Consider the following 22,008-nt stretch of genomic DNA (forward strand, 5'->3'; position numbering starts at 1 on the left):
CATTAATATTGCAGTGATCCCACCATCTCCATCCATTTTTTACCATTCCTTGTTCTTTTGATCTGTTAATCACTTCTCATATTTGCTAATATCAATTTACTTCACATTATTACATTCATCAATGTCAGGTAAAAAATATTTGTAGCTATAATTTTACCAATCAATTTGGAGAATACTCTTGTCCAAGTTTATTACAATTTATTAGATCATCAGTGCATCATAGAAAGTAAAAGCTACCCCCACTGATCCATTGGTGGCTACTGTTTACCACCCCCCTGAAAATATACTCCACCACAAAAAATACCTCCCTGCAGAAAATCATTTCTAAAGTTTATTTTGTACTCCCCCCCTCCAACGAAAATCCTGGTTACAGATTTTTTTTTCCATTTTTTGGATTTTTTTATTTGATTTTTTGGACCAGTGTGACTTTTCTCAGATAGTTCAAAAGTGGAAAGGAATGAAATCTTGGTGAATCTCTCTCAAATTATGATCCTATACATATTATATGATCTCTACATACTGAAGTATATTTAAAGGTCAATCTTCTTTTGTTTTTAAATTTGGTGAAAATCACATAGCAATCATGGGCGCCCATAAGCTGAAGTCCAGGGGGGGGGGCAAACTTTGTCTAATTGCTACTTTTAATGCTATATAATAGAAATCTCAGAACAAAAATATAAAAATAAGGCAGCATCATTCAGCCAGGGGGTTGGGCAAGAGCCCCCCAGCCCCCCCCCCATATGGGTGCCCATGATAGCAATTCAGTAAAATCTATGAAGTTTCCCCCCTCCCCAATGAAAAGAGGCTCAGGATATCCCTGGCTAAAAGTAAAATGTTAGTATGAAAGCAAATTTGCAAAAATTTATCAAAAGACCCAGAAACCCCTCAAAATGATGTCCATTTCATGGGGGTTAGACTCTTTTTAAAATTTTTGCATTTTTTTTTTTTTAATGGCATTTTTACTATTAAGGTTAAGGAACATAATAATTGCCATTCCTGAATGAGCTATAAATAGGCTAGCAATTTTTCTCACTTATTTTTTTTAGAAACATTCTTTTCAATGTCGGTTTTTATTGACTATTTTATATTTTGGGGCCTATTAAGGGCTCAAGGGCGTGGGGGGACTGCTTGCCCTTCAATCACTTTTGACTCTTACACATGGCACTAGAAATTTAATTTCCAATCGAATGATCCCCTTCCAAAGTTTCTACAATAACTCCGTCTATATAAAGTGCCTTGGTAAAAAAAAAATACATTGGGCCTGTTTTGCTCTTTACTTAGGTAGCCCTATTGGGCTTCCTAGGGTAATTATTTCTTCAGTATTGATGTATGGACTACTCAGATTAGTCTTTGACCTATGTAAATTAGTAGGTGTAAATAGTTAAAAAAACGAAAGTCTTAGTTCTTCATTGACTTCTTTAACTTATGAATCTGGGAGAAGGCCTTGCCAATGGGAGGGGGATGGGGTTTAGGCTCAAATCCCTTTTCCCTAGGATTAATTAAGAAAACTTTTTCAAATAAGTTTTTCGAAGAAAAGTCAAATAATCTTGCAAGCGTAAAACTACCCAAAATCAACATCAATAAATAAATGAAAGCCAAAATGAACAAAAATTAACATGAGTAGGGCTGACAACCCCCATGCCTTCTGAAGACCAGAACATAATTTGTACTTTACTGAAAACAAAATACATATTAAATGTGTTTTGTTTTTTAACTTTAATAAATCAAAATTAGTAAGACTTTAAGGAATAGATATCAGTATATGTATTTTGAACTGTCAACTCGCATATATTTTTTTTCAGTAAAGTGAAAATTATATTATGGTCTTCAGAAGGCATGGGGGTGTCAGCCCTATTCATATCAATTTCTGCTTGTGTTGAGTTTGACTCTGTTATTTATTGTATTGTCTGTTCGTTTTGGGCTTCATTTATTTATTGATGGTGATTTGTGGTAGTTTTACGGCTTGGAAGATTATTTGACTTTATGTCTCCTTATTTTTGGTTTAATGGAGCTCTTTAGTTTTCTTTGAGAACTTGTTTCAGGGAAAAAGTTTTTTAGGTAATTTCTGCTCGTTGTTTTTCTCTATAAGAATCCATAGTTTGGCTTGCTATTTATATGTTGGAGAAATTTTTTCAACAATTTTTAACATCATACACCCTTTTAAAAATCTGGACACAAATAGTATTGTCTAATTTAGTTTTTTAGCTCCTCAGGTTGACCTGAAAAATAAAACTTAAAACCATTCCCAAAAAATTTTATCTATGCTCTCTGATAACCTGGATACGCTTACACTCTTTTCGTTTATTTGAATTGTAAGAGTAGAAGTAGTAATTGTTATAGCCCTGGAAGTTTCGACTTAATACCCTCAGTCCTTCACGTGATATTGCTGAGATGTTTTATTGGTAACCAGCCTAGTTTTAAAGCAACAGTTGGTTTTTAAAGCGTAATGCGCAAATTGTATAATTGTGGGGTGTTGACATACCCAATATTCCTAGAGACGTAGTTACTGGACCGTTCAACTATGCTGAACAAAATAGATGTCTTAAAATTTGTATTTGTGTTTGGAAAATTAATGGGCTTTGGAAGAGGGCTGCTTTCCCTCCAATCACTTTTGACTTTTAAAAAAGGCATGAGAACTTTTAATTTCCAATCGGATTAGCTCCTTTAAAAGTTTCTACGATATTTCTATCTTTTATAACATTGTGCTGCACATGATATTCTTCTAGCGTTGGGCTGCAGATGATATTCTTCTAAGCTAATACCCAGATCCCTTCTTTAGATACGCCCTTTTGACAATCTGCATGCACGTAATGTGTTTTAATTTAGTCCAAATTTCCCCTCAATATTCTCTCAAATTTTCACCTTCATATTCCTTAATAGCCTTAATACTACTAGTATCATAGCAGCTGTGTTGCATTAATAGTAGTACTACCACCAGGTGTAGCAGCATTAGTAGCATGTATATGTTGCCTTTTGGTCAGTTGGACATCCCCCTCATTATACCCTGGAAGTTTTATCTTGATACGGTAAGCATTTTTTAAAACTATTGCTGATGCTCCCTTTTGACGCCCTTTTCATCTTAATACCCTTAGACTTACATTTAGTTGCAATTGAACAGTTGAGTAGTTTAGTAGCAGTAGTAGTAGTAGAAGCTGTAAAAGTAGTAGTAGTAGTAGTAGTAGTGGTTGCCCTCCAATCACTTTTGACTGTTAATAAGGGCACTACAACTTTCAATTTACGATTGAATGAGCTCCTTTCGAGGTTTCTACGACAACTCCTTCTTTACGAAATGCCTTGGTAAAAAAAAAAAAAAAAAAAAAAATACATTGTGCCCACATCGCTTTTTACTTAGGCATTGCTATTGTGCTGCCTCTGGTAAAAGTTTTTGGCACAGAATATTTCCTATCAGATTTCGGTTTGAAATGCCATAAGTAGAAATGGTTACACTGCAAATGTATTAAAGTCTTTTGTAAAGTCTCCTAATGTATAAAGTAGAAGAGGTGGTGATACAAAATTTTCAGCCTGAAATACCACAAAGTAGAAGTGACTGCACTGCGAAAGTCCGGAAGTCCTTTGCACAGTCTCCTAATATATGAAGTAGAAAAGATGGTGATGCAAGAATATAAGAGTCCTCTAAAACATCAATGTACTATTGCAGATTCACCATGTGGTTAATGCTGTAGTACTCCAGGAAATCAATGGCTATCACTATGATTAAAAAGTATTCATGATATATTAGTTTATAAGTTCATTTTGAATCTTTTCAGATAAGATTTTTGAATTTACAGCTAACTTAATTTTTTTATTATATTTACAGATGGGCTGATACGTTGGAAGCAGAGAACAGTGTAGGACAAGTCAAGTCGTTTGACCATCCATTTATACAAGCATGTTCAATGTTTCTTGGAGAAATGCTTTGTCTACTAGTATTCAAAACAGCTTATTATTACAGAAAATATCAATAAGTAAGTTTAAGTATGATTTTTTTTTTTTTTTTGTGTAGTGTAAGTTACAGATGAATATAAAAAAATTGACGTTTTGTTTAAAAATACTTACAATCCACAGAGATTCTGTATCACCTCTATTATTTTACTGTATGATATCCTGAAAAACTTTGATACTTTGAATGTTAAGGTGATTTTCTTGATTAATATCTGCAACATTTTCTTTTTTCGTCTTAAAGTGGGAATAGAAAACTTTTTTTGCTGAAGTTCATCGTATTTCCAGCAAAAACAGTGTTTGATGCTCCGAAGGTTTTTTTAATATTTGAATAGTAAAAATTTGAACTTTTAATTTAAATAAAGCTTCCTTGCAAGACTGGAAATCGAGTCATTTTTTAAAATATTTAAACTTATTTTTGTTTAAAGACATAACAACAAAACTTTCATAAATGGCTTAAACATTCATTTATTTAAACATGCTAACAGTTACAACAAAGCATAGCATAAAAAAATCTTTTCAGTAAAATTACAGCACAAGGTACATGTATGTTCAAGCGTATCCAAGAAATGATGATCAAGATGACCTTAGTGGCATAGAAGATAAAAAATTATGCAGATTTTAAATATCTATGAATGAAAGTCTCCTTCGCAATCCACCCTAAATTTTTGTCATAAAAACATTATTATAAATTTGTTGCATAAACTTATTCTGATGGAAAATTCTGATTGAATATTAAGAATTTTGTCAAAAATTTAAATTGTCATCCAATATTTTAGATCTAAAGTAGAAAAGCTAAAAAAAAGCTATTATTACATCCGTCACAAACACATCTTAAAACTATGTCTGTCAAAAATGAAAAGGAAATTACTTTAAAATTTTCTTTAAAAAAAAAGGGAAGAGCAATATTAAAATCTAAAACAAGCTAAAAGAAAAGTAAATAATAAGTCCAAATTAAAACGAACACAAATTACTTAGAATGGATAAATGAAACCTAAACAAAACAGAAATTACCTCACACAAGAGTAGTGCTACCTCCATCTCAAACCCCTCTATAGACTGTGTCATCTGCAATTTACTAAAAACAAAATATAATTCGAACAGGTTGTATTTTCCCACTATGATATTGAGAACTGAAACTGCTCAAACTTTGAAGAATTCTTGCTTTATATACTTTTTTTTTTATAAACGACCAATCTTTTGTCATTAGTCCAATGTCCAAAAAATTTTCAGAACTCAATATGATTACAATTCTATATGAAGAGGCTGGGGAAAAGAATACATTGGAGACACGTTGCTCTTTATCAAGTCTATGCTATTTTTTTAACTTTAGCGTACTTAACCTATAATATAATACCTGCTTTGATATATGTTTTGTAGTTCCAGAAGTATAGAATGTCAACATTGCCATACAACTGTAGTAAATTCAGGCTTTCAAAACCATACCGGGTGCGTCATTGTTCAATGACCATGACATATATTATTTTATTATTGAGGGTTAAAAGTCATAGTAGAAGCAAAAAAAGGCTCTGGAGTAATAATAGGAGCTATTCGAAAATTACATCCACTTCCAGTCACGGCTAGCAAAAATAAAAATGTCTTGTCAAACAAAGGAATTGCTAATAAGAAAACAAGTAATAAGAAAAAAGGAAACAGGTAATAAACAAAAAGCAAGTAATAAGAAACAATAAATAACAAAACAAGTTTCTCCTTTTGCAATGTTTTGCTGCACTCTTTTGATAGTAGCCCTCTCATAAAAAAAAAATTAAGTGACGGTGGCCTTTTCACATTTTATTTTAATTCAGCAGCTTCAGAACAATGTATTTTCTTATTAAGTTTGTCTTCCATTTCTTCAAAGAGGTAGTTTCCATTTAATTAGAGTAGCTATGTATAAAGTCAAATACGCCTCTAAGTAAGACTAGAAAAGACAAAGTATCACAAAGAAACTTTTCTGGCTCCCTCCCTTTCCCAATTGAAAAAAAAAACTTAATCACCCTTACCAGGTAGGCAAAAAGCTCCAAAGCGGCCAGTAGCAGAACTCGACAAAATTCCAAAAGCTGCCAATAAGTTCAGGGATAGTGGAAGTACTGGCATTTTCTGACAGAATCTGCCGATAAATTTAGCTATGCCGTGAAAACTGCCAAGTAGTATCGCTACCATGCTACCCTACTTTTTGTACGCCGGACCCTTACTGATATGACCCAAATCTGACCATTTAGAATGGCTGCAGTTTTCAAACTAAAAAACTGGCTTGCTGTGTCAAACAGAAAAATAATAGTGTAGCAATATTCGAAGGTCATTATTAAAGTCATGATAATAAATGTGGCTATGCCATTATTTTAATTATTAAAATTAAGAATTGTTTTGGATTGATGTATTTCTTTTTTCCAGGCACAGGTTGGAGATATGACACCATTAATTCGCGGAGACGTTTCGTTCAGCCCATTCATTTTCTTACCTCCTGCACTTTTAGACATGTTAGGTACATCAATTATGTACATTGGTCTGAATCTTACTTATGCTTCATCTTTCCAGATGCTAAGAGGTATTTTTTTTACATTTATTCTTCAATTTTTCTTAGATTTTAGGTTTTTGAACAATATCACTGGTCGCCAGTGTGTTGAAAACTTGACTAATAAATGATATTTCTCTTTTAGTTTTAGCTCATGATTTAAAAAATTAGGTGAAAGTTTATTAATTACCCTCAGATTTTGCATAACAGTTGAACTTCTTTTTATTTATTTAGATTTGGGTGTTTGTTTTTAAACGGAAGAGCCAGTCGTGCAGTTACACTTGATTTTGTTCTTGTTTGCTTTAAGACCCTTGAATTAAAATATCCAATTTCTCGCTCTGTCCATCTTAAAAAGGCGACACGAAGCAGTAATGATGCTTTAAAAAGAAGTATGGTTAGGAGCCTTAAGTTTCCTGTAAACGACCGTCACGTTGCCTCTTTTACTTTTTAAGATGCAGTGTGATACTTTCCTATTTCCTATCTTCTAAAAGAATAAAAGCTCAGTTTTTGAATATTGAAAATTATATGTCCTGCAAAAATTAGATAATTTTCCCTTTAAGGATCTGAAGTGCATTTTCAAATGGAACCATATATACCACTGAACTTTTTGACAATGCATTACATTTCTCCCCAACCAAAATAGATATGTAAAGGATCAAATCCTTGGAATTATTCATTATCATCCAGTAGAACTGCTTTACCAATGAGTGCGAGTTGAGGTTTTAAACTTTTCACTCTTGAAGTAAATTTTATTACCAGGTTATATTCACCCAATTTCAGCCTTTATCCCTATTTTTTTTTCTCCTTCAAGTTCTTAAAAAGAAACTACTAAAAGCTTAAAGTTTTTTTTGTATTCCTCTGAATTGCTAAAATATCTATTATGCCTTTGACTTTGGGCGCGACATTACTATTATGTCTGGAAAGGTAAAAGTGAATTATGATCTTAGTTCGACGGTTATGTGCTGCTTAAAATTGTTCATTGCTTCCTTCTAATAACCTTCTTAATCGCTTCCTTGAATACATTTCTTCACCATACAATTCTATTTATTCTATTCCCGTTCACTCTCTCGTAAACTCTAGGCGTTGCAGTGTACTACCAACACATTTCCTGAGGATACATTTAAGGCCATTTGCCGTTCCTTATCTTATGCAGGAATGTTGTAAATGGATAAATTCTTGTTATTTGTATGGACAACGCACAATACAGATTTCAATTCTCTATACCCAAGACCATATGACTATCTATTTTATAAACAACACTTTTTTTACGTGAATATTTGTTAAGCTTCAGCGCTGTGATATAATAACATTAACTAGTCTTTTTCCTCGCCATAATATTGTCTTTCCTTAAGCTTTTCCTTCTCGCGACCTTTTTGGATTTTTGAAATATGGTCGCGACCCCCCCCCCCTCTCCCTCCCCCTTCATATCCGAAGCTTTTTATAGTTAAAACAAAAAATACAAGTTTCAAAAAATATATTTTTCGACTAAACAAAATTAGTGATATTTTTATTTGTATTAATTACTAGTGTGGTGATTAAGCTTGTATCTGCTTGGTAAATGCTATGATTTGAATCTTTGAAACTATGTCTTTTTGTTTCAGGGTCTGTGATTATTTTCACTGCTCTTCTTTCTGTTGCATTTCTTGGAAGGTCGTTGCACGTTCGTGAGTGGATTGGAATGTTAACTGTAGTTGTGGGACTTACGGTTGTTGGTGCATCGGATTTTCTTTTTGGTCAGACTGGTTCTTCTTATCCTGTAAATAATATCATTACAGGTAAGCTATTTATTTAAAATGACATTAAACTTTTCATAAATTTCAAAGTTTGTTTTAAGTAGACTTTAAAAGTAGTAAATATACTTCTCTGATGAGAAGAGTCTTCTTTATAGTAGAGTATTTCCAGTCTTTATAGGAGGATGAGTGTTTTTTTTTTTTTTTTTTTTTTTTTTTTTTTTTTTTTTTTTTTTTTTTTGTATTATTAAAGATCCTGTAATGCATAGGCTTAAAAAAGGGTAAGGTTAGGGTAATATACCGATGTTATAGAAGGTAAATTTTTAGCTTCTTAATTTCATTGAATATGTCTTCGGTTATCCATGAAACTCAAATATCCATTTAGTTTTATTTAAATAAACAGTTTAATTAACCTACATGCTTTAGTGGCCTCTAATGGATAGGATAAAATAAAAAAAGAATACATTTTTCTCTTAAAGAAATGTTCAGTGACATAGATTATAAACACAGATTCTCGGGGGGGGGGGGGGGTGCGATGAAATAGGTTTTTTGGGTACCAGACGTGAGTGAAAAGTAATATGTATTATCCTTGTTATTACCTTCACTAGCTGCATTTCAAAATTGCGATCGTCATTATTAAAATATATCACGGTTGTACCACGAACTGTAAGTAAGGAGCGACCCGGCTCAATGGTAACCGAAACTCTAAAAAACGGAATTTTGGTACCAATAGATGCATCAAAAGAATCAGTTTTAATTCTGATTTCAAATATATAAGTTTGATCAAGTTTAATCTTACCCATCAAAAGTTAAGTGCCTGAGAAAATTTGGCTGATTTTCGAAAAAAGAGAAAGACCCCCTAAAAGCTATACAACCTTAATGAAAATCACACCATCGTATTCAGCGTATCAGAGAACCCCACTGTAGAGGTTTCAAGCTCCTATCTACAAAAATGTGCAATTTTGCATTTTTTGCCAAAAGAAAGATCACGGGTGCGTCTTTATTTATTTTTTTTTAATTTTTTTTTTTTTTATTTTTTTTTCCCAGGGGTGATCGTATCGACCCAGTGGTCCTAGAATATTGTGGGAGGGCTCATTGGAACGGAAATTAAAAGTCCTAGTGCTCTTTTTAAGTGACCAAAAAAATGGAGGGCAACTAGGCCCCTCCCACGATCATTTTTTTCCCAAAGTCACCCGATCAAAATTTTGAGATAGCCATTTTGTTCAGCATGTTCGAAAATATTATAAGTATGTCTTTTAGGATGACTTAGTCCCCCGAAGTTCCCGGGGGAGGGCTGAAAGTTATGAACTTTACCCAATGTTAACATATAGTATTGGTTATTGGGAAGTATACATACGTTTTCAGGGCAGATTTTTTCTGGTAGTGAGGGGGGGGGGGGGTCGGTTGTTATGTGGGAGGATCTTTCCATGAAGGAAGTTTTCATGGGGGAAGGGACATTGCTATGAAGGGGACGCCGGACTTCCCAGCCTTATTTAAAAAAAGATCAAAAATTACATATAAAAAAAACAAGTTTTTCAACTGCAACAGTAGCAACATCAAAACTTCAAACGAACAGAAAATATTACATATATGATTGGGTTCATCCCCTAGTCAATAACTCGCTCTTTAAGCCAAAGATTTTTTAGTACTTTCATAAGAGCTATTTATTCTAATTAACGGCCTTTGTGATTAAGCGGTCATTTTCAAAGAGCTGGAACAAAATTTGAACTTTAGCTTAAAGCGCAAAGTAGTGACTAGGGGTGAACCCCCTAATATACGTATTAAAAATATATGAATATAGAAGTTCGTTACGTAAGTTAATTCGTAAATTACGTATATTTATTACTAATAAAACGTTCGTAAATAAAATTAAACAAGATTCGAGAAAGCCATTTAACCAAATAAAAGTAAATTAATATGTAAATTTTGTTTTAATTATTCATGTACGGTGAGCCAAGATCAAAACCTGCATTTATTCAGAAACGCTCAAAAATTAAATAAAAAAAATAAGTTTCTTTTAACTGAAAGTAAGGAACGACATTAAAACTTAAAACGAAAAGAAAATATTCCGTATATGAAAGGGGCTGTCCCCTCCACAACGCCTCACTCTCTACGCTAATGTTTGACTTTCTAACAACTCTATTTTTTTAAAAAATGAAAAAATTTATCGTAAAGAGCGAGGCGTTGGAGAGGGGATAGTCCCTTTCATATAAGGAATAATTTCTGTTCGTTTTAAGTTTTAACGTCGTTCCTTACTTTCAGTTAAAAAAAACTTGTTTTTTTTATTTAATTTTTTAAAGAAACGAAACGGGCAAAGCTTGGTTAAGCCATATATAAATAGGACGGCTGTGGTTAGAATTGAAGTTATACCGTGAAATTATTTTAGGGATGAAGCTACACTCAGTGTCAACACAGAACATGAACAGCTTGACACTTGCAAAGATTTTGGCGACTAAAATACCGCCTAATCGCTAAATGGAAGTTGCTTTTTAAACGACTTGCCTTTTTAGCCGCTATTAATCCCTCTTATGTTTATGATTTACCGTACTGTTTAATATGAATTGAAAAATGGATGGGCACAATTATTCATTTTTCTTCTCCTTGTGTTTGTAGAGTTTGAGGAGGTTTGTCTCTGAAGAGGTATAGGAAGCCGCCGTGCAAAAAGTGGGGTAGCAAAGTAGCAATTGTACTTGACAGTTTTCAAATTTGTTGGTAGATTTTGTCTGAAAATACCATGTTGCAAATGGAAATTATGATATAAGCCATTGAGAAACCCATTGAGCCAGAGCGAAAATTTTAATTGAAGTGGGTCTTCGATGGAAGCACCATACCAAAGCAAATAAGATTTTCACTATTTACTGAGTACAACTCCTAGTTTCTAAACTTGGTCCAATGAATCACGTGTTTTGTTTGTCATTGAATCTTCTATCGTGAAAACCTCGATTGTTAATCTATCTAATATATTCGTAATCATATTATCTCGGGTTCAAAGTTTTTTTGGGAGGAGGGGGTTGACCTGTTTCAAAAATGTTTTTTTGTTTCTTTTTTTTTCAAAAAGTGTTGTCTTTTTTCCCTGTTTTACCCGGCTTTGTAATGCAAAAGACCATTGATATACCATTTGGCCCCAGGGTATGCTTGGCTGGCTCCCCGCTATGAATCAAATTTTAATATAGCACAACACAACTTATCCTTGTAAGTTTCTGTAGCTTCAGTTGGCATTTTTAAGCAGTAACTCTGTGTGTCCTTAAGGAGAGTAAAAAAAAAAAAGAATTAATACAAAAAAATAATGAAAAAAATTTTTGAATATTGAATAATAACTAATAAGAAGGAAAAAAAAAAAAGCAATTTGACTAACTCTGTTCTAAAAAATACTCGAACAAATTCGCCATACGATACTGGAAGACACAAACAACGCAAGTAACTCCTGGACATCTCCCTATCCTGCCAGATGATTAATAGTTGACATTTTAAAATTTAAATCTACCTTAATTTTTCATGTTTCTCGGTTGTTCGTCTTAGACAAGTAATTTATTTGGTTTTTGATTGACTTACCTGTTAGTACTTGAACTGATTTTGGCGAGAACAGACGTTGTTTATTTCGCTAGTTGAATTTTTCACTGAAGTGTGATCTCATTTTAAAGATACTATCTTCTAAATAGGCGTTTTGTATATTTATTCAGTGTTTTATCATATTGGCACTGCTTTCAGGTGATTTACTAATTATAATGGCTCAAATAATAGTAGCCACTCAAATGGTTTACGAAGAGAAATACGTTGTCAAAAACAATGTACCTGCTTTACAAGCTGTTGGATGGGAAGGTATGATTAGTTGAATATTTTACATCCGGCTTTTGTTTTTCACAACTCTTACATGTCTTTCCATATCCTTGTTTTTACCCTATATCTATCATGCTTACTAACATTTTGTTTTTTGGTGTAGTGTTTTTTTTATGATAGCAAATTGAATAGAAAAAAATTGAAATGTATTTGGCTTTCCTTTCATAATACCTTGTCTTTCGTGAGACAGGATCTGGCAAGATCTACATTTGGGTATTATTTTATACGAGTTTCAGATGTCTGTCCATATTGTTGTTTCAACCTTTTATTTCTTGATCTTGATAACATTTTTGTTCTATAGTAATATTTTATGATGGTAACAGATTAAATAGAAAGAAAAATAAAACATTTACTTGGCGTTCTTTTCCTAAGATGCCTTGTCTTTCATAAGACAAAATTTGGCAAGATCTGTACTTAGGTCTTTTTTTTTAAAACTCTTGGATGTTTCTCCATGTTCTTGTTTCAACCGTTTATCTCTCGTTCTTACTAACATTTTTTGTTCTGTAGTAGTAAATTTTACGATAATAGCCGATTAAATAGAAAGAAAATTTAGGCTTTCTTTTCCTAAGGTGCATTGCTCTTCATAAGACAGTGTTTGGCAAGATCTATATTTGGGTCTTATTTTTTGCAATTCTTAGATGTCTCCATATTCTTATTTTAACCATACATCTCTCGTCCTTACTAAAATTTTGTTCTGTAGTAGTCAATTTTTATGATGATAAGAGTTTATTTAAAACTATAATTAAAACATTTAGTAGGTGTTCCTTTCAAAAGCTACCTTGTCTTTCACGCGACAGAATTTGACAAGATCCACCTTTGGATCTTATTTTTCATCATCACCTAGGTCAGTGGTTCTCAAACTTATGTATAGACTGCACCCCTTTTACCCACAAAACATTTTAGGTACCTCTTCTCAGTCACCGGTACTAAGAAAACTATAGCTAAAATATTAATCAAATCTTAAAGCCTTAACCTTTTGAACTCAATTAGGCATCGTGTTTAAGTAAAAACAAAGAAATATTTTTTACAAACATTTTCATTTAAAAATAAACAGATACAAAATTCAAAGAACAAAAAGCGCTTACTTTCAAAGAAATTAGTGAGAAGGATGAGCTTGTTTCCCTTTACACAGTTTATCGAAATTGAATGAATGAATGTTTTTTATTGCCCATCATCGAGTAAACAGTTACAAAGATAAAGTAGAAAGAAATAGATAAGGAAAAAAAACGCACACACACATTAACAAAAGAAAAGAAAGACTTCTAACAACACTGTACAATAAACTGAGACGCCACTAGTGAGGTACCATGGCGAGGCACATAGTGTGGTACGGATCTAATGTGCGCTTGAACCGCCTAGATCGGTCTTTAATCACTTCAAAGGTGTCTGCTATTTTATACATTCTGAAACTCACGAGTTTTTCATCCACGGGGAAAATTCAGTAGATATTTTCCATATTTGAAAAACGTTGAACGGATCGTGCGTTTATCCTTATCAGACATAATTGTCCAGAAAGGGGAAACCGCAGGAACATGTGGCATTACAAAAGTGCAATAGAACCTTGCTAGGACAAGGCAATTCTGCACACGTGTACACCATACCAGCATATCATATCCCTTACGAACTTTCCCGAAGAAATTTAAGATAAGTAGTTTGTGCGCAGACTTAATATCTGACGCAATCAGTACACCAAAATGTGTTAACTGTTGTGCGGAAGTCTCCTTTGTATCACCAAAACGAGCGGTAACCAAACCAGATTCTATAGCTTTACGGCTAAATACTATAATATCGCTTATCGATGGGTTAAAGGCTAATCCTATTGCACGCCCAGAATACGATAGTTATCTTCAGTCTGCGGTACGGACCTGCTAATATTAAAAATATCATCAGCATAGTTGACAAGTGAAATTTCAATACCATAATAAATGCAACATATCGAAGATGACTGCTGAGGTTCACTTTTTTTAATTTTGTTCAAGACACTATCACAGACCGACTGATAAAGCTGCACATCAACTTTGCCCCAATCGGTTTTCACCTTCCATGGTTTGGCTTGCTTGGGAGCAGCTTCAGGAAGTTCGGTGATATCGAGGGTGTTCGAAATTGGAAGGTGGCCAGAAAGATTGATACCGGTAATGACATGACAGGGATTTCTTGTGGTCACACCAGTAGAACATAATATAAAGTCCAGACATGAGATGGAGCCAGAGTTGTGAACCTACGTGTAGTCCAGATCACTTTTTAGAGCATGCAAGCTCTCACATGCCGATAATAGTATTTGAGACCTGGGGTTCGCAGGATCACGGAGATTGCAGTTCATGTCACCAGCTAAAATGCAAACTTGGTTTTACTTATGACAGCTATCAACCGTTGCTGAGAGATGACTGCAGGCTGCATTAAACTGTACATCAAATTGAGCATCTCTGTAATCTGTTCGTAAATAAACAGAAAAAACTACTGAGTCAGCTATTTTAATGCTTATGAAATCCGACTTCTTAAGGAGACAGGCATTTAAGCGGCTACTTGCGAGTAGGGCAATCCCACCAGAAGGCCTGCCTCTGCCGGTTCGCTTAGCAGGTATACTGAGCAAATCCGTTCTGTCACTTAACCGAAGTAGATCAAGCCCTTCAGCTGTCAGGAAGTGTTCTTGGAGGCACACTACGTCAAACTCAGACACCAACTGTTCGATTTGGGGTATTTTAGGAAGATTTCCGCCATCAACATTCCACGATACAATCTTTAAAGTAGGGGTAGTCATGATTGGTTTATAGCTTTTTGCGCTGCAGGACATTTAAAGCTGTAACAAGGGTACGTGCTAGACCCATACAGAGCGCATTTCAGTGGTTTCCCACTGAAATGCATGGCACGGGTCGTCTTTAGAGTTGGAATGATTTCCAGCACAATGCGAGCATCTTTCATTATTGGAACAGTCTTTTGTTATATGACCATAGCTCTGACACTTATAACAGCGTTTAGGTAAGAACCAATACTCGTCAATTGCTAGGCGTTCGAATCCTATTAATGGAGGGGATTTAATTGCACAGATCAGATGCTCTTTTCAAGAGAGGCCTAACTTTTAAGATCTTGTCTTGCCAACCTGGGTGGCCCCATACAGTTGTTGATGCGTCCACACAAATCGGTCTCACTGACAATACTAGGCACATTTCTTATGATACCAACGAACGATGGCTCACTTATTCGTGTTTTGACTGAAGAGTCGGCAGTGCTTATAGCCTGAGCGATGGATTTTGCTCCGACTTGATCACTAACAACAAGTTTCCATTTATCCTTTCGGGGCCTCAGCTCTACAAAGTCGAGGGGGCTGTAGTATTTACAGGAAAGGCAGGGGCAAGTCGTGACTGGTGCTCTGACTCGATGAAGCTTTCGAACTTGGCTGTAAGTTTGTTAAATTTTCTAGTAATCGCAGCCGAGACTTCGCCGGAGATCACAAGCCCCTCATTGGGTTCGAATATCACGAAACATGGCAGAGAAATCTTCTTTTCGTCACAGAGTTTGAGAGCTTTCACATTAACAGCCATATTGTCAATAGCTTTGTCACGCTGAGATGGTCTTGTTGTTTGACCTGCTTCGGACTAAATAATCTTCTTAGTAAGCCATATATTTTTTGCATCGAAAGATGACGCAGATTTGTTCATAATACCAACACTCTGGTTTCCTGACTTTGGAGCTCTAACGGAAACGTTCAATACTACGTTTAAAATTAGTCTCACTTGAGTTCAACTTTCCGTAATTTCCGTCATTTTTCAAATACGACGCACAGAGACGCAATCCAGAGAATCGTATGGTAAAAACATAACAGTTCGTATAGCTATTTTGTTACACCTTAAATAGCCGTACAGAGATCACCGGGAGTAAGGGAAGCGTCGAGACCGGCTCACCTGTCCCCTGCAATTTAAGGCTAATTAAAACCGGCAGGTACCTATACGGTGCTTCCGGCAGGTTCTCTCCCCTCTTCTGCTTGGTCCCAAGCGATCCACGCGGTACTGTCGACGCACCTTAAAGGTCAAAATTTACTCCAAATTGACTGAATTCTAATAATTTGGCTAATTTTTTTAAATTCGCCGGAAAAATCTTGTATTGGCAACCTCCAATCGGCAACAATGAGCCAAAATAATTGTTCTCAGGGGAATTCACAGGGGTCTAAATAACCCAACAAAAGATAAGCCGATTATAAATAAAAATCTTCAAATAAGTGTCCATTGAGAAATCACAATGTAAATCAGTGTTTTATCAAAAAATGAGTCACACGCTCTAGATTAAGACGGATCTAGACTGAATTCGGTTCTAACTTAGTTAAATACAATCTGTATTTAACTTTTTCGTTTTTCTTAGTTTTTTTTTGTTTTTTTTTCGTTAAAATCATCTACAACATTTAATTCGTTTCTAGATTTACTTTTAAAATATGTTAAACTTGAGAAACCCTTTTCACATATATAAGTGGTGGAACACCCCCACAAGAAATTTAACATTAGTGTTTGACAGTTCTTTGTATTCCCTTCCATTACAGATCCAGAAATCTAACAATGTCGTACCAGTATTCAAATATTTATTTTTCAGCATGGGACTAAATGAGACTAAAATGAGTTGGTCCTTTTGAAAGGTAGTCAGGTTAGTGTCCATAGCATCAGCATTAAAGGGGTCACGTATCTTCCCAAAGGTGGAAAGTACTCTCTTATGCGGATCTTCAATACATTCAAATGCTGGCTCATTTGGGTCTTGAGTGCAGTGAAATAAGATATGTTTTTCTCATTATCTTGCAAAAATGGATTTAATCTTTCAAACGCCTCGCAGTTGTTATTTTCTATTTGTGATCTTTTTTACCATTGCATCAGTTTCCTTTTCTATATACAAAATTCAGAAACACTGCTGTGCATGGATAAACTCCAGATGTTGAGTTTTTCAAAAATATCACTTAAATAAGCCAACTTCAAAAGCCAATCAAAATCAGTAAGTACATAAGATAGATGGGATTTGTGCTTGGTAAAATAAAATGTAATTCTTTGTGGAGTTCAAATACACAGGACACAACATTTCCCCAAGAAAGCCATCGTACCTCATTATGTAACAACAAGTTATCATGGAGGCTCCCCATTTCCTGGCATAAAATTTTAAAGTAACGAGATTTTTGATGCCTAGTTTTTATGAAGTTCACAATTTTAGAACTCTGATCAAGGGCATCTTTAAGTTCATCAGGGAGGTTTTTAGCCACCAAAGCCGCTCGGCGAAGTACACAATGAGTGGACTTACACTCAGTCGAAACTTCTTAACATGGCCTACAAGCCCCGTGATATGACCGCTCATAGCCTTAGCACCATCCATGCACACTGACACACAGTTTTTCCAATCGAGCTGGTTTTTGAAAAAAAAAAAAAAAAATAACAACTTGAAAATATCTTCACCTTTTGTCGATGTTTTAAGTGTCTTACAAAATAAAATATCTTCAAATATTTTATCTTGAAACATTCTACATACACAAACGATCAGTTGGGGTATGCCAGTGACATTCGTGGTTTCATCGAGTTGTATACCAAAGTAAGGACTACCTATTGCTCCAACAATTTGTTCTTTTGTGTCATACGCCACATCACTAATTCTCCTTGAAACTGTATCATTTGATAGTGCAATTGTTTTGTTTGTTTTGGCCATTTCCATTTCTGCTTTAGTTCTCCAAACATACAAGAAACAATTTCTGCAGCGGCAGGGAGGGTTAGATTTTCGCCAATAGTATGGTTTTTACCAGTCTTCGCAATCAAATGATTGACTTGGTAAGAACTTTTACAGCACTTTTAATTTGTTCTGCACCAGAAACTGTTTTATTGTGTTTTTCCTACTTTTAAGATCTTTCAAAAAACGTTCAAAATGCTGCAACTCGTTTTTTTTACTAAATCCTCATGTTTGCTTTAAAAAAGGCGTTTTAAAAGAGAAGGTTTCATAGATTTGTTTGATAAAATTTCAGAACAAACAACGCATTGTGGATTAGGCTCGTCTGTACTTCCTGTCCAAGTAAAACCTTATTTTAAGTACAACACGTCATATTTTCTTTTTTTAATTTTAGATTCCTTTGCCATTTTTTCGGTTTTTTTTCCTGGGGCTGCTCATTAGTAACAAGACGTTCAGGACTACTTTCATTTCGCGAAATTGGTGGCCCAGAACTTTGATTCAGATCTTTATGAAGCCTTTTCTTTTGGAACCATTTATCCATTGTTAATTTTTATTGTAAAATTCACTTACGTACCTGAATCAACACACTGACGTACTGTTTGAACAGGATTGAGTGTCCGCAGAATAACGCAACACACCACAGAAATAACACAATACTGAGAGCGAGCTTGTAATAACAGGCAATACTACTGCAGTGGAGTGACGCGAGAGACTGGTCGGCCTACGCAACCACTCTGATGACTAAGCCTTTTGTGGCGCGCGCGCGCAAACGTGTCCCCACTGAAACCGCTTGAGAGTCAGAAAGGGACAGTTCTGACAACTTTACCAGTCCTATAGTTAAAGGGTTGTTTTTTTTTTGTTAGCCGACCGCGCACCCCCTTAAAAATTGTGCTTACCTCCAAGGTATTCGTACCGTAGTTTGAGAACCACTGATCTAGGTTATAGTAATCAATGAAACTTACTGCAAAAAAGATGGTGCCAACAGGATCTGAACAGCTGAATCCTGGAATAAAATAATGTAAGATTAGAAGAAACGGTTATTGAAATTTCCAAAGTCTTGTTTTGGTTTCTATTAAAAAATGAAATAATGTGCCATCGAAAATCAACGAAATACAATGCAAAAAAGTAAAAAGTTGTGATAGAATAAGATATTTAAAAGGAATGATTTTACTTATTAGGAATGCTGATGTAAATGAGACAATTTTTTTCATGTCTTATCAGGTACACAAAGAATTTGAGAAAAGGATACAGTACTTTAACTGCAACCGGAGTAGGATACTTATTAGGGAATTTCATGCACGCCTGTGTATGTTTAATGTTTGATTGATTCTCCTTTCTTTCAAAGCTCCCATGCCTATCTTACGGAATCCTTTTTCCTTAGTTGGATCTATTTGTGGAAATATGTAATAATATAATAATTTATCTTTAACCCACTATAAACAACAACAAAAATTGGAGTAAAGAAATAAAAAAAGAAAAGAGACTAAAATAAAACAAAACAGTCAACTAGAACAAATACATTGGATAAGACCATGAAATGGCTGAAAATTGGAAATAGCAGACCCGGACATTTCCTCCTGTAGCAGGGCCAGTTTTGCCGTTGTATCTGGAGCACTGAAATTTTGCACAATTTTTCTATTCTTGTGCCAAGTTGGCAGATAAAGTATAAATCTCGCTACCGAAAATAAGCTGAGTGGAGTTCTCGGATACCTTATTTTGGATGGTCTGATACCCAATAAATTTAACCAAAGATATAAAAAAAAATTGACTAATAAGTGGCGATCTAGGAAAAGCTTTAACAGTAAAAGAGAGAAACGTACTTACCAACATTCAGCTGAAGTCTAATATTAGAAAAAGAAAAGGGTGGATCTAATGGGTAGATGGAATCCAAAAATTTCCGTCTTTACTGTTCCATACTACCCTAATGTTGTCCATTAAGTTGGCAAGTTTGAAATGCTTAACACAAGTTTTTATTGTTTCAAAAACTTGATTGGCCGTTTGCATGTCTCAAATGAGCCCTATTTGACAACGTTTGGCGATTAATTTTTTTTCTATTGTCTACTGTTATTTTTATCGACTAGAACAGGTTTTTTATGAATTAAATAATGCTTATTTGAACAATTTATATAATATATGTTGCAACAAAATAGTATGCCCTTCAACGGGGAGCTCAAATCGTATGGGGTGTTATATGTTTTTATTCGGTATTTGAACTTACTAGTTATCACCTGACCAGGCACTGACTATTCTTTTGATGTGTTGGTTTCTTTTCTTTGATGCCGAGTAAGGAGATAACTATACGCCCTTTCTCAATTGCATGATTATTGCTATATGAATAAACGGGGTAGTTTGTTTTTTCTCAGAGCGCTTCTTCAACCATTAAAATTGTCTGACTATTGATGTTATTTCTTGTTTTATTTTCTGTTTTACGGATTTTTTTTCAAACCTTGAAAATCGTCCTCTATTAAACTTTTGGATTCGTCTCTTAATTTAAGATGTTAATGTTATCCTGTAACTATGGAGATTACCGAGATATATTTTAAGATTTCTTCTTAAAATGCTTTTAGGGTTGGTGATTACCAACCCTAAAAGCACTGTCTTGCGTCGAACAATCATTGATTCAAGCGCAAAAAGGAAAATTCAAAGTCAGTCTTGATTGTATCTAAAAACACCCTTATGTTAAGTCGATAAAACACCAATTTCAAAGACTGAGGGCAACATTTTACAGTCTATATTTTCCCTTGAAATCATCCATATTTCTTACAACATTTATTTGTTTAAGGTGTTTTCGGGTTCTTTTCACTGGCACTTTTATTGATACCGATGTATTATATTCGCGTTGGACCTCCTTTTGGAAATGGACCAAATGGTAACCTTGAAGATCCACTGGATGCTTTTGTTCAAATGCGAAACAATCCTCTCATAATCGTTGCTACTATTGGTAAGTGAAATTGACAATGTAGAATTATATATATATATATATATATATATATATATATATATATATATATATATATATATATATATATATATATATATATATATATATATATATATATATATATATATATATATATATATATATATATATATATATAAAAAGAGAGAGAGAGAGATATATATATATATATATATATATATATATATATATATATATATATATATATATATATATATATATATATATATATATATATATATATATATATATATATATATATATATATATATATATATATATATATATATATATATATATATATATATATATATATATATATATATATATATATATATATATATATATATATATATATATATATATATATATATATATATATATATATATATATATATATATATATATATATATATATATATATATATATATATATATATATATATATATATATTATAAGGGCATTTGCTGCAAAAAGAATTCTGCTTTTTTGGCATCCTTTTTTGGGGCAAATCAAGGTAAGTCCCATTGGGGTGGGCCTCAGGCGGCTTGGGGATGCAATGACTTGTGAGTAGTAGTAATAGTAGTGCTAGTAAAAGGTTACAATGGTAGCAAAATATATTCTTATTCAAATATATTCTATTCAATAGTCTCTTTTGGAGATTAATTAAAAAAAAACTTTTTTCCACAAAATAAGTTTTTCAAAGTAAAGTAAAGAACTCCATTAAACAAAAAATGAGCAAAAATCAAATTAAATAATCTACCAAGCTCGAAACTATCACAAATCAGCATCGATAAATAAACGAAACCCAAAACGAACAGAAATTACAATAAGCGAGTCAAACTCAAAACGAGCAGAAATTAACACAAGTTCGGTGCAAAACCCCTGTGCCTTCCCAAGGCCAGAACAAAATTTGCACTTTACTGAAAAAAATATAAATGTTTTTACTTTTATAACTTTAATAAATCAAATAATTTTTATATTTTGATTACTAAACACCAGTATATGTATATTCAACTGACAATGCACATGCATTTGTATTTTTTCAGTAAAGTGAAAATTTTATTCTGGCATTGGGAAGGCATAGGGGTTTTGCGCCCAACTTATGTTAATTTCTGCTCCTTTTGAGTTTGACTCGGTTAATTATTGTAATTTCTGTTCTTTTTGGGTTTCATTTATTTATCGATGCTGATTTGTGGTAGTTTCAAGCTTGGTAGATTATTTGATTTTATTTTTGCTCATTTTTTTTTAATGTAGTTCTTTAATTTTCTTTGAAAAACTTATTTCGTGGAAACAGTTTTTTTTGATTAATTTTTGGGAAAAAGAAAATAACACTTTAAATCTTTTC

At 33.7% G+C, this 22,008-nt stretch overlaps 1 protein-coding gene and 1 long non-coding RNA gene across 2 annotated transcripts in view; one reads left to right on the forward strand and one right to left on the reverse strand.

The window, feature by feature from the left end:
- The window catches only part of Tango9 (transport and golgi organization 9), a 45,553-nt gene that overhangs the window by 12,542 nt on the left and 11,003 nt on the right, over positions 1 to 22,008 (forward strand). Inside the window, 5 exon segments of the mRNA XM_089093338.1 lie at positions 3,818 to 3,965; positions 6,331 to 6,484; positions 8,053 to 8,226; positions 11,890 to 12,000; positions 20,483 to 20,641. Coding sequence (XP_088949464.1) covers positions 3,818 to 3,965; positions 6,331 to 6,484; positions 8,053 to 8,226; positions 11,890 to 12,000; positions 20,483 to 20,641 — 746 coding nt within the window.
- Positions 8,080 to 22,008, reverse strand: part of LOC148949314 (uncharacterized) — a 101,074-nt gene continuing 87,145 nt past the window's right edge. The window contains exons 2-3 of the long non-coding RNA XR_016142123.1: positions 18,663 to 18,703; positions 8,080 to 8,205 (exon numbers count right to left, since the gene is read on the reverse strand). This is a non-coding gene — a long non-coding RNA (uncharacterized LOC148949314). The remainder of the gene's footprint in view (positions 8,206 to 18,662; positions 18,704 to 22,008) is intronic.

The sequence above is a fragment of the Artemia sp. Qi Xiang Cuo genome, chromosome 8 (assembly GCF_049724085.1).
Source record: "Artemia sp. Qi Xiang Cuo chromosome 8, ASM4972408v1, whole genome shotgun sequence".
Classification (NCBI taxonomy): domain Eukaryota; kingdom Metazoa; phylum Arthropoda; class Branchiopoda; order Anostraca; family Artemiidae; genus Artemia; species Artemia sp. Qi Xiang Cuo.